This window comes from Semicossyphus pulcher, unplaced genomic scaffold (assembly GCF_022749685.1).
Source record: "Semicossyphus pulcher isolate SPU_LCO1_2020_fin unplaced genomic scaffold, fSemPul1.0.p SCAF_13, whole genome shotgun sequence".
In the NCBI taxonomy this organism is placed as follows: domain Eukaryota; kingdom Metazoa; phylum Chordata; class Actinopteri; order Labriformes; family Labridae; genus Semicossyphus; species Semicossyphus pulcher.
The window spans coordinates 21,420,492-21,436,875 of record NW_027211637.1 but is presented as its reverse complement, the minus strand read 5'-3'; the positions used below and the strand labels follow the sequence as shown (position 1 = coordinate 21,436,875).

The 16,384-nt window shown below is 41.4% G+C and overlaps 2 protein-coding genes across 3 annotated transcripts in view; one reads left to right on the top strand and one right to left on the bottom strand.

The window, feature by feature from the left end:
- Positions 1 to 864: 864 nt before the first annotated feature.
- LOC138590019 (periphilin-1) lies at positions 865 to 9,933 on the top strand. Of its 2 annotated transcripts, none has more exons than XM_069660542.1 (7): positions 865 to 1,207; positions 1,774 to 1,854; positions 1,943 to 2,046; positions 2,229 to 2,440; positions 5,788 to 5,846; positions 8,474 to 8,632; positions 9,400 to 9,933. In XM_069660542.1, exons 1-7 carry the CDS (start codon positions 1,169 to 1,171, stop codon positions 9,580 to 9,582), a joined length of 837 nt encoding a protein of 278 aa, XP_069516643.1. In that variant the 5' UTR covers positions 865 to 1,168; the 3' UTR covers positions 9,583 to 9,933. The 2 variants fall into 2 exon arrangements, with proteins under 2 accessions (XP_069516643.1, XP_069516642.1); XM_069660541.1 differs by having other exon boundaries at positions 2,226 to 2,440.
- Positions 9,934 to 14,249: 4,316 nt separating this feature from the next.
- LOC138589692 (prickle-like protein 2) overlaps positions 14,250 to 16,384 on the bottom strand; it is a 38,125-nt gene continuing 35,990 nt past the window's right edge. The window contains exon 9 of the mRNA XM_069660096.1: positions 14,250 to 16,366. Within this exon, the coding sequence (XP_069516197.1) occupies positions 15,414 to 16,366 (953 nt within the window). The 3' untranslated portion in view covers positions 14,250 to 15,413. The remainder of the gene's footprint in view (positions 16,367 to 16,384) is intronic.

The following is a 16,384-nucleotide window of genomic DNA, read 5'->3' as shown; positions in this document are numbered from 1 at the left end:
TGGGTGGAGACAGTGGGCGGAGGGAGGCAAGCTAAACCTCTGGGAGGGGTGTCAGGATTTGATGGCCTCTCTTTTTTCTCTGCACAGTGTCAGTCTGCACAATGGGAGAACAAGATTACTTCTGTGAGGAACTCTGGATCATCTTATCACTAGATGTGTTTGTTTGGCTTTTTATTGTGATATCTAATCCATGTGAGTCTAAAGAGTTAGCTTAACCCACAATAGATAGTTGTATTAAGTTTGTATATAAATGTTTTCTATGTCACATTGTAATGTAGTATAGGAAGTGTAGTGTATGTAGGAAGATAATTTCTTGTTTAGAAAAAGTCACCACTCTTTATTTAATTGTTTAATGTACTTTTTATGTTGGCTTGAAATATAATATTTTGGAGCACACGCATCCTGATTTTTTTAGACCTCAAATTTGTTACTGTGGATAATTGAATTAAAACATTTAAGTGTACTAAGTCAGAAAGTCCCCAACTTTTGGTGTGGGTTTTGGGTGCAAGCATTTAGTCCTAGGATGTCCGTTTAAGTCAGAACATTTTGTATCTAGTAGGACTAACTAACTTAATCTTCAGTCTAAATTATATTAAAATAGAAAAATAAAAAATATATATAGATATAAAAATAGATCTGAAAATATCCCGATACCAAGTCTCATCTCTACGCCAAACTGTGAATGAACTGCGCCTCCATTTGGTCGAATAACACACTAGCATACAACCAATCCATAAAGCAGTTTCCCAAAGGTGTAAACAGGTGGCAGAATAGATAGTGAACTGCGCCTGCGCGTTTACAGGAGGCCAGCCTGTTTCTGTTTTCGTTTTGATAAGTTTTTATGACAACAGTCTGATCTGATTGGGCAACTGCAGTAAAAGGAAGTAAAACTCTGTTGCGTTATTTTCCTGCGTGAATCAGCGAGAACGAAAGTTGTCTTTCGACAACGTTAGATATTCTTCGAGGTAAAACTCGCAAACTTTTCAACACGGTGCACTCTGAGTAAAGAAACTGCGAGAGAGAGAGAGAAATGCAAATATTTCTCTCTCCAGATGCACCGACGAGAGTAATTTAAGGTCGCACGCGCTTCCTGATCTGCTGGACTCGAGGCAGACTCAAAGTCCGCGTGCGATTTCAACTGATCAAACGACGCTGCAGACAGACAGAAATGGATCATGCATCATCGCAGGACGCGCATCAAAGCAAGGTAAAAACTATTTTCCTTGGATATATAAGAGCTGCCACAACACTGACAGTTGTCTCAGAGGCTCTGTGTGCGCAAAGATTGACAGTCACGTGACCCGCCTTCCTCCTCTGACCAAAGACTTTTTTATTTCAGCCGAATCATTAACAAAGAGCCACGGAGAGGAACAAGATCTGTAGTTATCTCATCATAAATATCAAAGATCACAGAGTATATTAAAGTTACACAAGCTTAACAACACAATTAAAACACACGCACACACACACACACACACACACACACACACACACACTCATAACAACGTAATAGTATTAGGTGCATCATACTTAGAACTCAAATAATATAATAGAGTATAATATGATGATCTAATAGGTATTGTGTCCAATCCACCAAAAGATTATCGTTTTTGGGGAATATTTATCATTATTGCTTAAAAAAATACTAAAAAATGACCAAGATACTTTCCAATTATTTTTTTTAACGAAATAATTGAGTCACCTCTAATAATTTCATATACTTGTTTTATAACACAATAATAACTGAGAGTAACACGCTGCTTCTCTCCTCAGGGCCCCATGCTGCGGCACAGGGAACTCGGTGAAGAGGCTATCGACATCAGGCCAACTGACACCTCTGTGTCTCCCTCTCAGGTACCACCTTGGTTTTTTTTAGAAGGCACCACTGCCAACCTTACTTTACAAAGTGTGTCGGTTAAATGAAATGGTTTTCTTGATTCAGGATGAGAAGAGGCTGATCAGAAGAGTACGAAGTCCATCCAGACCGAGGGCATGGCTGTCCTCTTCTCAAAAACCAAAGTTTGGAGGGCGATTCCACAAACCTCGGTAAGACTGACAGAAAAGAGGAACTTGCGTTTTGTTTCCCTTAAATGTGTGTTTTCTCTCCACAATATGCAACAATGAACTTTTATAATGACTCATTAATCTAAAAAATATTCAAGATGAGATTGAGAGTGATTCTGGTTCCTCTTAAACCCTTTTCTCTCTTTAATCAAAAAAAAAAGCAGTTTTCCAAGGGATGAACACTCATTCTACAAACCGGGCTTCAGCAACCAGAAGTACCACCACTTCAGTCCGCGAGGTTACTTCCACAGGAAAGATCATTACCATCATAAACTTCACCACTCTGCACCGAGGGAACGGGAGCGAGAGAGGGAGCAGGAGCATTATGAGCAAAGAGAGAGCACTGATGGGAGCTCACCTCCAAAACAAAGCAGTGGTAAGTTTATGTCAGCAGCAACAGACTGTGAAATCATCCCAGTGGAACATTAATGAAGAGATCAGGTGCTTGTGTGTTTCTCGACACTGCATCATACAGAATGGATTTAGACAATGTTGTGGTTAAGGTACCTATATTACAAAGTAAGGTCCAAAAAAAATGTTTCCAAAGAGCATGTGAAAGATCTGCACAGAGCCCTGACCTTTGACCCCATCAAATATTATTTGCAAAAGATATGATGGCCTCAGCTGTTCTTTGCACTCACTGTGTGCACACATCATCACCGATGCTCTTGTTTAGTAGCAGTGGACAGTAATGAAGAACCCAGGTGCAGGATTTTTTAGATGCCTTATTCGCCCCAAGTCACATGTGCAGTCAAAGCAAAACAAATACACACTTGTGCACTCAGTATAGGGACAGCTGTGGTTTTACAGTCCAGGCTTAAAGGGCAGAATTTTTATGCACAGTGGCTGAACATTTGGTGAATTCATAAGAAGTGCTGTATTACTTTTAATAATTGGACAGTGTAAAACACATAAACCGAGATGATTTGTTCCTGTGGTTTGCAAAGATTATATAAATGAGGAAAGTTAAGACCAAGTTTTCACACCCTTCTAATGAAGTAAATTCAAGACTGTTAATAACCAAAATTTAATTTAGTCCTAAATTGTGAATTTGGGAAACACCATAGACAATGACATAAAAACTTTTTGAACATTTAAAAAGTAAAAAACATGTCAGAATAGGAACAAACAGGTGTAAATAATGGAATTAATGATGGTAAGCTACATTGTTAAGTAACGCCTGTGCCTGCACTGCTGCCTGGGAAATGCTTATTGCTAGAAAAATCTTATTTTTATATTTCTCCATACCTTTGTTTCAGGACTATCAAAGGTAGTATCATATTTTACATAACCCTACTTAACGACAAAATAGTCCTTACCTACAGGATCATCCACGTGCACTGATTAAAAGTAAGTGAGTAGGGATTGAGTGAGTAATTATAGAGATATTACTTGATAGCTATGTAACCACCAGAGACCAGAAGCTACAACACCAACCAAAGAAGTAGTCTGACACGTATACTTGTTTATTTTTCACGTAGGTTTTTGCATGGTCTAGAAAAGAAACATATACCTTGGTAATTAGCTAGCTTTAACACTAGAACCGCCAGGGGTCACAGTATTCCTAAACCCACCAACGTGTAAAATGTACCTGCTATTAGAATGTATTGATTTTCATGGCACAGGGTTCATTTATTTATCATTTTACAACACAAAGTTGTATAATGAAATGCTAGATGTGGGGTCTTTATGCAGCTTACAAAATGACAGCATGACAACAAAATATATATACAACAATAAACTTTATTTGTGAAGCACTTTCAGAACAAGGTGCTTCGACCAAAGAACAGCGTGTAGTCCAGAGACCTCCTCACCATCAGACTCACCTTCACTCAAGGCATTGAGTAAATCTAATAGGCATTAACATTCATGCATCTCGTCCTCTTATCCATGTTGAATTGGAGTTTCTGACTTGATGAGCAACTTGATGACACACCGTAGTAGAAAAAAAAGGCGTTGCCATAGCAACATACAATGTATCAGTCTAGATGCGCAAAATGAATAGTGCGCAAAATGACGGCGTTCTGTATATGGGTAAATTTGACCTGCTGGTGTTTATAGGTATAAATGGCCATTTTTTAAATCTGGCTTCATGTTGACATTTTTTAACAATAGGGGGCGCTACCGAACACACATTTAGGAAAAGTCAAAGACTAGGAGGCTTGAATATTTCCATACAATCAAAAGACAGCTGCGGGTAAATTTTCCCCTGGCGGTTCTAGTGTAGTAGTTCTAGTAGTGGTTTGGCAATTTTCTTTCTTTTTCACAGAACCAGACTATTTTGTCCCCTCTGTTTACAGTCTTAATGCTAAAATGCTGCTGGCTATATCTCCTTATATGAAGTAAAGACATGATAGTGGTATCAATCTTCTTATCTAAATCTCTAATGTTGAACTGTTACTATTCTTATTTTTTATACTCTATTTACTTTCTATTTTGTCTTTGTACTGCTGCAACACCCGTATTTCCCCGCTGGGGATCAATAAAGGATTATTTTATCTTATCTTATCTTAGCTTATAATGTCATGCAGGTGTTAAGATTCAGGTGTAAATAAAACTACGGCCATATAGTGTAGGAATGTCAATCATCAATAAAGTCTCAACTACAATCGAGCATTTTAAACCAGATTATATTGTATTATGAATGCGTATACAGTACATATAAAAGATGCCCAGTACTTTATAAGCTAAACAGTATCTTGTTGCACTTCATTAAATGAACATAAGGTGGCAGTATAAGCAAGCAGAGGCACACGCATGCACTTTTCCCTGCACACTTTGCATTACAAATATATTTTGAGGGCATTTGCTCATCGCTGTATCTGCTGGTTGATAGGTAGTCACAATCTGGTAGCAACAAACCAGTGTTACATAATGATGATCACTAAGAAGCTTTTCCGGGACTCAATAGATGGATTATGTCAACACTCTTACCAGAGGATTGATAGTAGCTCAGGCTTTATACACAGCATCATGTACACTGTAATTTAGTAACACTAAGATAAATTAGACACTTGAGAATTACCTCATCGTTTGTGAGGATGAGAGTAAACAAAAGGGATTAGAAATTATTACAACCCTGTTTCCATGCTTTCAAACTAACTGTGAAGTCCTTGTTTTTGTTGTTCTTTTCCTGGTTCTAAAGTGGCGTGTTGTGTTGTTGTTTTTAACGACTGAGCTGTTGGTACTGTATGTTTTTATCTTCTCTTGCACTCAGGCACTGTATGTGTGCGCACACTGCAGCACTGTGGAGGTGTGTGTTTGTGTATGTGTGAGTGTGGAACAGGTTTTTTGTGTGCCTGAGTGATGGTGCGATGATGGTGACTCATCGCTGATTTGTGTGTATAAGAGAGTGAGAGAAAGCAAGGCAGAGAAAAAAAAAGATGGGAGAGACTAGCCAACAGTATATAATGAGCCATAACAACACTATGGCTTCACATACGATACTGCAGTACAACATAGCAATGCTATTATCAGCAGATCCTGCTCACTGATTTTAGAGCATGGTACTTGCAAAAAACAGGAGGCTGAAGAGAGAGAGAGAGAAATTAGGAGGTTTAAAACATCAATGGTGTCCTAAAGATACACCTATAGATACTGTAGGTATCTATAGGCATGGTTTATCCAAAAAGGAGGGCCTCTAACATGTATACATTGAATTAGATAGCCCACTGTAATTCTGTTGTTGTGTTGTGTTGACTTTGTGGTTTGTCTGTTTTCCAGCTCCGAGACCTTTCTTACCAAGGACCGCTTCCAGCAGAGACAAGGACGCGCAGTTCAATGTAAGTTCACCAGCAAAAAAAACCTGCTCTGCCTTCCCTTCTCTGGTTTTCCTTTTCCTGTTTTTTTGCCATGAAATGAGAAAATATACAGCAGGTTGGACTCTTTTTTCCTGATGAGCAAATAAAACATTTAAAGATGACAGTGACAAGAGTCATGTAAACAACACAACCTGATAAGACATAAGGGTTAAAACCATAGACTATATAAAAAGATGGACGACATGACAGCTCCCTAAAAGTGAAGCCAAAACATCTATATCGCCTCCTGCTGACTGGCTGCGGTATAGGTCATAAACCCCGCCTCCTCCATGTTAACAGATGGGACATGAGTCAAACTATAAAATCAAAATTCACTCCAAATAATTGTTTCTCAAACACGGTTTCTGTCATTCTAGTTAGTTCTTATCACGCTGATTTACGTCCAAGTGTTCATTTTTCTGTTAAATTTAATTAGTTATTAGATGCTGTAAAAAGGATGACAAACTTGGCTCCTGCAGCCGATCTGTTCCGGATTAGCAGAGTAGAGGAGGAACGGCGAGAGGAGACGTAACTAAAACAATCACTACAGTCACATATCTGTAAACGTCTGCTTCAGACCAACACAAGAAGCTGTTCTGCTGCATTTTTTTCCGGTTATTTAAGTGTGTTTTGGTTAGCGGAAGTAGCTAAAGCCGCTCCACCCGCCGGCTATTTTGGCTTCAAATCCGTACGATGAGAGCCGATGGAGATGCGTCGTCCATCTTTATATACAGTCACTGGCTGCAACTAACTACAATTTAATTATCGATTAATCTGCGGCTTCATTTATTTGTTTGTATATTATAAAAACAGTTTGTTCATTAGACGTGGGCTCATAGCAGAGGCAGACTCAGCTTTAATGCAAACAGTCCAGGTGCTGCAGAAAAGCTGAGATCAGATGATCGCACACATTTCTTGGCTGACCTGAACACAGAGCAGAGCAGCACATGATGAATCACAGCTGGTCGCTGCTGCAGTGAAGTTACAGTGAAGAGAGGAAGAGGAGTTCAAGAATGATTTCCTCATATCAGAATTTCAGTATTCAGTGTTCTTATCAGTGTTGTGTTGCGCCAGTTAAAGGTCTAATCCTGAAGATTTTAATTTAAATAAATGTCTGCTAAGTCACTATCTATCGCCGAATGAGGTCACACCATGGGGATCGAGCCTATGGCCCACTGATGAAAGCCTTTGCATTTGCAGTATTACAGACTGGGTGTCTGTGGCGACTTTCACAAGCGGCGCCCAGTTAGTGACGCGTTTTCCATCAGCCAGCAGTGGTTGGTCTGCCAGAGAGGGTAGGCGGAGCTAAGCGGCTGCTTTTCCGGTCTCTGCAAGTGTTGCGAGTAAACAGTAATCTACTATGGCTGAACAGACAAAGAAAAGATGGATGACTACAGATACAACTTCAAAAAGAAGTGAAAATCCAAAGAAAAAGAAACAAACGCTCAGATGAAGGCAAACAGTCTAAAAAGGAAAGTGATCATCAGCGAGGAAAATCAAGAGTTACAACCGGAGCCAACCGGAGACGTTTGGAAGTGTCCTCCCGCAATTGCAGTTTATCGCCATAAGGTGCCGCCAAGGAGAACGAAGCTGAGATCTTCGAGTTTATATCTTTAATGTTTCCTGATGCCGCACATCAAATATGTCTGTCGATACAGCAGCGTCAACTTACAGGGTTAAACTTTTCAGTATGATTTATCGCTTTAAATATTACCGTTCAAGAGTTTTAATGTGTTTTAAATCATCCAGATTCATTGAAATACTTCCACCATTAAGATTATGCAAATCACCCAAAACATAATCAGGTTAAGTCATTTTAATGTCTCGCAATAAAATGTTACTGTGATATTTTCCAATAAGTTTCTTTATGTATGCTTTCAAGATTAAACACTGCCTTCTTAGCTAGCACTACATTTCATTTCATTCCTGGCTTTTTTTAATGATTGACTGACATGTACAACTGCAGGCTTTACCAACGTGACCACAACAGTTGCCTATTTACACATCGAACACACACAGAGCGACACAAGCATTAATTTGGAGTTGTGTTGTTGGCCGTCCGACTAATTTAACTCCACATTCGCTCTCTTTTTGTCTCTTATTCTCTTCAAATTCCTGAGGGAAATATCTGGGGCGCCTGCTGCTAATTGCTACACTATGTCACCAGCTAGTAGCTAACTGTGTCTGTCTGCGCTAGGAGGGCAGCGTACAGTCGTTTTTAAGAGCTTTGTTGCTGAAAGGAGCTGTTGAATCTGAGAACAACACAGATTAAAGAGTGAACCAAAACAGTAAAGTAAAAATAATATACAGAAAAATAATAATAAGCTCTGCAGCTACAAAATCCAAAACCTATGTGCAATATTTCCTATTAGGAAGTGCTAATAATATTACTTTTGTTGCACCGTGTAGTTTACATGTTTTGCAATTGAACACATTTGCAGTCAGAACAAATTCTGCATTTATATTCCCTCGCCTCAGTGTTACAAGTTGACATGTGGAGCTTCACTTTAGTCATTAGCAGCTCAGTCATCATCAGCGTTTGCACCCATGTTTTTGGCCAACTGTCTGATTAATGCATTCCAACTCTCTTGTCTCATTTTCTTCTCTAGGCTTTCCACGGCAACAGGAACCAAAGCGGGGAGCGAGATCACAGGGGGAGCAAGAGCAAAGAGAGAGAACGAAGCAGAGACGGGGATCTCCCTTCCGCCGCGAGCCAGACGGTGGCACGGGACAGAGCCATCCAGCAGAAGAGGAGGGAAATAGATGAGGTAGAGGAGTGTCTTTATACAGACACGCTTGTATCTTGGGAGAGGGGTTGGTAATGAACAAACAGAGGAAGAGATAAAAGAGCTTAAGATTAGAGAAAGAGTGACAGAGGACAGATCTTGGAAAGCGCTGGGAGACGTGAGACAAGAAAAAAAGATGCATTTTCTGTCGACTAAACAATAATGTTGTTATGCTGAGCTTGAGGCAACTTGAGTGTCATTATTGTCTTCACTTTGTAGTGCCTGACAAAGAAGGTCATATTCATAGTTTGACATGATTGATGGTGTCATCTTTTTAGTCTTATAACTGAGCAAACATGCAAAGTGAGGCTGTTTATCCTGGCTCACCTGGAACACAAGAGAGGCACCAACACGTGCTTTAATGCCGTCTTCAATGTGACAGACATCGCATGAGGCTCTGCTCATCGCCCGTGTGTTTGTGCGAGAGAGTGTACTGTATGTTTGTGTGTGTCGATGTGTATTTCCACCCACTAGACAGAAAAGATGGCCTCTTACTTTTCATATCTCCATGGTTTCAGGATTATAGAGGCATTCTGGGAAAGGCAGTCTGGCAACAGGTAGCTGCTGTAAAAGATGGCCACAAAGCTCTGCATTACAGGCACACAAAACACTGCATCTGAGCATCAGTGATAACTGGAAACTTGTGCCCTCCTCCCACATTCTCCCCTTGTTGTCTTTTTTTCCCCCCCCGCACCATCTCACTCTTCACTCTTGGAGCACTTAAAACCACGGATATGTGTGTCTTACAGGTGTACTATCAGGAATGTGAAATGTTCGGCCTCGTGGCAAAGATGCTGATAGCCAAGGATCAGTCCCTGGAGCGTCCCATCCAGTCCTCGCTGCAGGAGAATCTAAGGGACATCGGCAAGCGCTGTGTGGAAGCCATGGAAAAATTTATAGAGGACTATGACTCCAGGGAGCCGTCTCACTAATCAGACTCACACTCATGCCGTATTTCTGTCTTTGATTGATCCTGCTGGTAAAAGTGTTTTATTTGAAGTGATTGGACGCTGCTTTTGTGTTTTCCAGTAGGCCTAATAAGCGTGTACTTTCTTAGCTGCTGCTTTGATAAAGTCCCCCTCTGTGCTCACTTTATATTTTCGTGAACACTGAGCAACACTTGTGAAAAATGAAGCTTTGTTTGTGATTCTTGTTTCTCATTTTTAAATGTGATGATAAATAAGTACACTGGTTATAATGTTTTTCTTTCTCTTTGAAGAAGTCAAAAATGTATGTACATCAAACTGACTGATTTATTTGTGAACAGCTTATTAAACATTGTACGGTTTAAAATGTTTGCAGTGAATTTATCAAGGATAGAGGGACAAGACAAAACCAGGTCATTGCAGGAAATACAGTCGTGGTTCAGTAGGTGACAGTAGGTGACAGGCCACACATTGTTGTTTAGGGTTTAAGTTTGTGTACTTATATTGCTTTATCAAATCATTATCAACATCAGCATAAATGTCCACTCATAAAGTAGCAAAAAGCTGCATACAGAAATGCCAAAGATGTTCAAGGTTATTGAGGTCACACCTGACAAACAAGTTTATTATTTCAAGCTATGTCACGTCCTGTTACTCCATGGATTTCACAAATTAAGTCTGGTATACTCATCAGGAGGAGTCATACACAAAAACCCTAATCAGAATGTTGTCATAGTAAAGTCATCAAGAGGATTTGTTTCGGGCTTAAAGAACACTAAAAACTACATACGGACAAGTGTTGAACAGGCTTGGAGTGTATAATGAAAGAGGTGTTGCAAAAGGGGAATATTAGGACCAAGTATCTTAATGTAAATGAGCTTCTCACAGAAAAATACCTGTGGTCATATAATAAACAAACACATACCAGATGATATTTTGTTAACACGTTTTTATAGATTAGCAGTTTTATACATTAAGGTCAACATCCATACAATCCCACTATTATTAGATGTAAGTAATATGTTTTTATTAATATATTTCATTTGCCAAATGTTGTTAATGTCAATCTAACATGGGTCACAAACAACACTAGACATATGAGAATTTTGCTTGTCATGTCTGTGAAACAAAATTAGATGTCTGTTGAAACCTCTCTTAAAAACTTTACATCATGTAGAATACAGGTAAATCTTTGTGGTAGGGTTATTTAATGTCAGGAAAGGGGGGTTGGGACGCAGGTGCAGACCCAGGGGTGTCTCAAAGTTATCCCAGAGGGATAACCACAAAATCGCAGTAGCGATAGATTGGAAAGGGGAGGAAAAAGTGATGATTAACTAAATCATCGCTGCCAAGCAGCTGACTCAAAACCAAAATTGTCCAGGAGACCCAGACAACTCGAAGCTAAAGGCAAAGGCTGCTCGGGAGGCCTTTGATAACCCTTAAGGCTGGAGTCACACAAACTCTCCAGCACCCCAAATTAATCCCTGGGAAACAGGCAATTGACCACAAATACACACAAAGTTCTGAGTTGGTGTTTGCAGATACGCCGATAACTAGAGAAGCCACATGGAGAACCTCTCACTACCTCTGAAGGTGAGATAATGAGTCAGGGCAGTGCACTGGAGACTCAGGGTATATGAAGACTCCCCACACCTGGGCTTAATCAAAGCCAATCAGTGCCACACACACCTGATTGCAGTGAGTTGATTCTTCCACCACTCTCACAGGGCCGAAAGGTTGAGTGCCCTCACATTTCATTGAAAAAAGAGACAGATGTCAAGCAATTGTTGGGCTTTGACATCAACCTGATTTTTATATCCAACATTCAATAACTGTCCAATGTTGGTCCAGCCTTATTTTTAAATCCAACCCAAAATTCGATGTTTGTAAAATGTGAGCGAGATGGAGATGTCTGGTTTTGATGTCTACCTACTGTCCATAGTGGATTCATTTGGAGTTTTGAAGTAATGTCAGTTATATTCAGTGCAAAATTGTTTTTTTCAATGACTGTGGAGGAATTGGAAATGTTGGTAGAGGTCGCCTGGAGAGGTCGCCTGGATCGCCTTGGAGTTGCCAGTTTAGGATGTTTCGCGCATGACCTGCAACTTATCATGAACGAGGGACTGCTATCACAGCATGGTGTCGGTGATGCACTGGCTGTCGGCAGACAAAATTGCGCTCGTCACTTGCCTATTCATGCTTGGAGGACATTCAGGTGGAGATAAATATGCCACCCAAGCATCTGCAGCAAGATGTTTAAACGAGGTGGAACAGTACGCATTACATGATCGAGAACCTCATTGCACAGAAACACGCCCTGTGTGCATATACAGCGGGATACAACCTGCCAGCCACACTGACAACAAACCAGTGGGGAGTACTGGAAAAAGCTGTCGCAGTTTTAGCCCCTTTTGAGGAGTTGACAAGGGAGGTAAGCTCTGATGTCATCTGATTGTCAGTGTCCTCAAACGCGTTCTCACTCAAAAAAGACAAGGCCGACGAGGGAATGAAGAACATGAAAGACACCCTCCATGAGGCTGTGAACAGACGTTTCAGAGACGTAGAATCTGAGCCTTTATACTCGTTTGCAACTCTACTGGATCCTGGGTTAGCTAATGTCAAAGGCTACATATCTGTGTTTTTATTGTTCCATGTACCTCTCCAGGATGCTTTAATGGCAGATGGATGTGTTGAGGAAGACCTCATCTGAATCAGCAGCCTCAGAGTCAGCAAAGAAGACTCCTCGGGTGGAGGCTGCAAGACATGAAATCCTGGAGGAGAGCACTGTAGGTCCTGAGTGAGCCAACACAACTGCACACATTGAAGTGCAGACCTACCTTTGTGAGCCAACTATCCTGCGTTCGGACAATCCACTGTCATGCTGGAAAGTCACCCAGCCTAGACTGCCCTCCCTGGCAGTCACAGATTTCTCTGTGCACCTTCAACAAGTGTGGAGAGTGAGAGGTTCTTCAGCACGGCCTCCATTATTATTGATGAAAGGAGGAGCAGGCTGACAGCTGAGAAGGCTGAAATGCTAATCTTTCTCAAGAAGAATTTGCCACTTATGTTAAAGTGAACAAACTTAAGTCACATAAGGACTGTAAAAAAAAAAAAGATGAGCCAGTTGTTGACAGTTTTAAAGGCCAGGCAGCCACTGTTCGGTCTCATCACTGTGGAAGGAGATTGATGTATAGTTAAATTGGGTTCTGACATCAATGTGATTTTCTTCTCCAAACATACCTGAACGTCGAATGATTGTTACTGTTGTCAAAGTTGGGTTTTGATTTCGAGCCATATTTTTTATATCCAACCTAATTTAACATATTTCTAATGTTGGAGGTTGATGCCTAATCAATGTCTGGTTTTGACATCAACTCAAACCAAAATTCAATGTCTATCTAATTTTTGAAGTTGATGTCCAGTCCATGTTTCTGTTGTCAACTAAATTTTCATATGATTAGTGTCGGATCTTGACTTTTAACTAACAGCTTGTTTCAAACCAATTTTCAACATCTGTCCGATGATAAAGGTTGATGTATAGTTAATGTTGGTTTAACGTCAACTGAACGTTTGGTTTTGATGTCAGCCCAACTTCAGGGTGATGCCTTGTCAATGTTTGGTTTTGACGTCAACCTGATGTTAAACTCCAAAGAAAATTCAACGTCTGTCCAATGTTTCATTTTGATGTCATGTCAGTGTTTGGTCTTGACGTGAACCTTATTTACATATCCAACCAAAACTCAATGTTGATGATGTCCACCTCATTTTTATATACACCCTAAATTCAATATCTGTACAACGCTGATGTTCTCCAACTAGTCATTGTTGGGTTTTGACATCAGCATGATATTCTTATCTAGTAAAAATGTAACACTCAATGTTGGAGGATGATGTCCAGTCAACCTGCGGTTATACATCAACCTGATTTTCATATCCAACAAAAATCAATGTCTTCCCAATGTTGGAGGTTTATGTGTAGTCAACGTTGGGTTTTGACAAGAACCTTCAGCACGTCGATCTTCATATCTTACAGAACCTCATCCTCTGTCCAGTGCTGGAAGTTAATGTCTGCCTCACATTTGGGTTTGACCGCAACCTGATTTTCATCTATCCTAAATTCAACATCTATCCAGTGTTGGAAGTTAAAGTCGTGGTTGGGTTTTGATATCAACTAAAATTCCATTTCCAACCAGTATTCTGACATTGCATTGATGTCCAGTGCCAGCTGAGATGGTTCCTAGAGGTTCTATCCTCATAACTTTGGCTATTTCTGTTCCCTTTTGTTGAGCTTTAATATAAGCTGAATTCAACTCTGACTAAACATCAGCACAATTAATGAAATTCCAAATCAGACTCAGATGTACTTTGTGGTTAGGGATTATTGCAGCTGTGGGCAGCTCCCCCTTTAATCCCTGAGCAGTGAATTGTAGGACAACAGACCTCTTTCATAGCTGACAGATTTGGAATGTCATGGCAGGAAAACTCCAGATGTAAGTGACAAAAGTAAGGGTGCCAGTTCCACCATAGTGTCCTCATACTGTGCAGGCTCACTGGCATAGCTTACTGGGACAATTAATGGCAGTGATAGTGACCTTCTCTTCACCCCTGCCTCCCTGCTGTGACGACTCTTGCAAAGGGAAGTTACAACAGCTTATAAAAAGACAACTTGCTGGTTGTTCATTGAAGTACACTTTATTTTCAGTATGAGACAACAACAACAAATGAACATGCAAGTCTCCCTATCTCTACATCATGTTATACAAATAATGATTCTTTAGTTACAAAATATATAAATATTTAAGACCATATGTACAGAACATTTACATTACTACAACCATTACTTTATTAAGTGTATTATTATATATACATTTAACAGGTATTATTCTTTAATACTATTATAATTATTATTTGCATTTTTATTATTATTGTTAGCATTATAAATTCATTATTCTTATTCATCTATAGGTAACTCTAAAAATACAAAGCATGTTGCAGAAGAGAAAACGGGACCATACCTGACGTTACTGTGCCTGAATGGTCAAGAAGCAGAGGCCGTCCAGCTCTCTGTCCTTGGTTAAGCATGGAGAGCTGGCTATGTAGAGCACAAAGTTCAACAGACTATTTGTACAAGGTGATAACAGGGCTAGCGAGCCAACACTATATTCCAGCAGCATTTGGATTCCACTGAGGTAAACAACATAGCTTGGAATCTAGCACGTAACTTTCACTATCCCAACACAATTTCTGGTTTGTCCACATAGAATAAGTTTCGCTGCCCAGGGCACTGAGCTGCGACATGAACAGTCTGATCGCTGTGGTTGGATCAGTTTTACGTCCCTCACTCCCGAGCTGTAAAGGAATTGTCCAATCTCTCTGTGACATGAATACACGCAACGACACGCACGGACATCTTATTTTCCTTGACCACGGCACATTTAGTAGTCAGATTCATCAGTGCTTCCTTCAGGGACCGTCAGAGGAGTTAATCTGTATCATTGTAAACATTTCTGTTGTGTAAGCCAGCTGAGCTTCCTCTTATGATTAGATCATTCTGTGTAGGTGTGCACAAACACTACTCGGTGTAGAGTTGTGTAAGCTTTCAAGCACATAAAATAGACCTTTTCTCTCTTTAACCCCAACACACACACACACACACACACACACACACACACACACACACACAAACACTGTCTCTTTTCACTCTCACTGTCAACTGCCTCACTCTCACCTTCCCACTCTCTCGGTTGCACCTCTCTGTTGCTTTAACTGTCTCCTTACCTCTCTATCTCATCTCTTTCACTCTCCTGCTCATCCCTAACCCTCACTTTGCTCTAAATCTAGGAAATAATGCAGTTTTTGCTCTTCCTCCTCTGGCGGTTGTGCATCTGGCCATGAATAGGTCCGTGCAGAGGTCCGTGATGGCCAGCTATCCCAGAGGGGGTGTAGCGGTGGCGCAGCTCCTCGTTGTTAATGTAGCAAAGCTGCACAGGCCGAGGGATTGGCTCACCCAGGAAATAACCCTCATCTCCCTCTGACTCGGAGGAAGAGGAGCAGCTGGAGCACCAGGGGTCAGCAGCCTCCATGTACCCATCGCCCCAGCATGGCCCACCCAGCCCTACAGGTTGCCAGCCAGCGTTCTGCAGGGTGAGATCAGAAGTGGTGCGGGGGCAGGGCCGGTGAGGCGGCTGTCTGTACCCGCCTGGCTCCAGACCAAACAACTCCCGAGCAGCATTACCGGCGGGGAAGCGATCATAATCCTCCTGGACGCGGCGGTAGGGCAGCTCTACCATTTGAGCAGGCCGGTCCGCCACAAGGTGCAAGGCATTGTCAGAGCGGGAACGACGAGAGCGTTTGTGGTGGCGGCCACTGCGGTGCTGCCCGTTACCGTGGTTTCCACGGTGGTGTTTGCGCCGTCTGGGTTGTGGCTGCTGTTGCTGTGAGGCGGGTTCCTGACCGCTGATACGTCGGCGGGGCATTCTGTCGCTCATGGGAGCCATCCGCAGGTTTCCACTGCTGCCCATCACTCCAACGCGACCTTTGCCATCAAAGCCCAGTGGCTGCGGGCCATCCCAGTACTGCAGCGGGTAGCCAACTCTCAGTGGAGTGTACATGTTGTTGTTGTAGGGCCGAGAGGAGGACAGCGACTCTGTACTGTGAAACTGGACTGAGGAGCTGAGGGTGCCCATGTTGCTCTTTTCAGACACATTCACACCTGAGTCTTTACTCAGGTCGGGCATGGAGAACCGAGACAAATGCTCCTGCCGCTTACTGACCCCGTCCAGTGAGTTACCTGTTTAAACAGTAAATC

What these genes read in the sequence shown, in the direction of transcription:
- LOC138590019 (XM_069660541.1), top strand. Translation starts at nt 1,169, where the DNA reads ATGGATCATGCATCATCGCAGGACGCGCATCAAAGCAAG. An exon ending in AGGACGCGCATCAAAGCAAG is followed by an intron (nt 1,208 to 1,773) that starts GTAAAAACTATT and finishes TTCTCTCCTCAG; the next exon opens with GGCCCCATGCTGCGGCACAG. An exon ending in GGGCGATTCCACAAACCTCG is followed by an intron (nt 2,047 to 2,225) that starts GTAAGACTGACA and finishes CAAAAAAAAAAG; the next exon opens with CAGTTTTCCAAGGGATGAAC.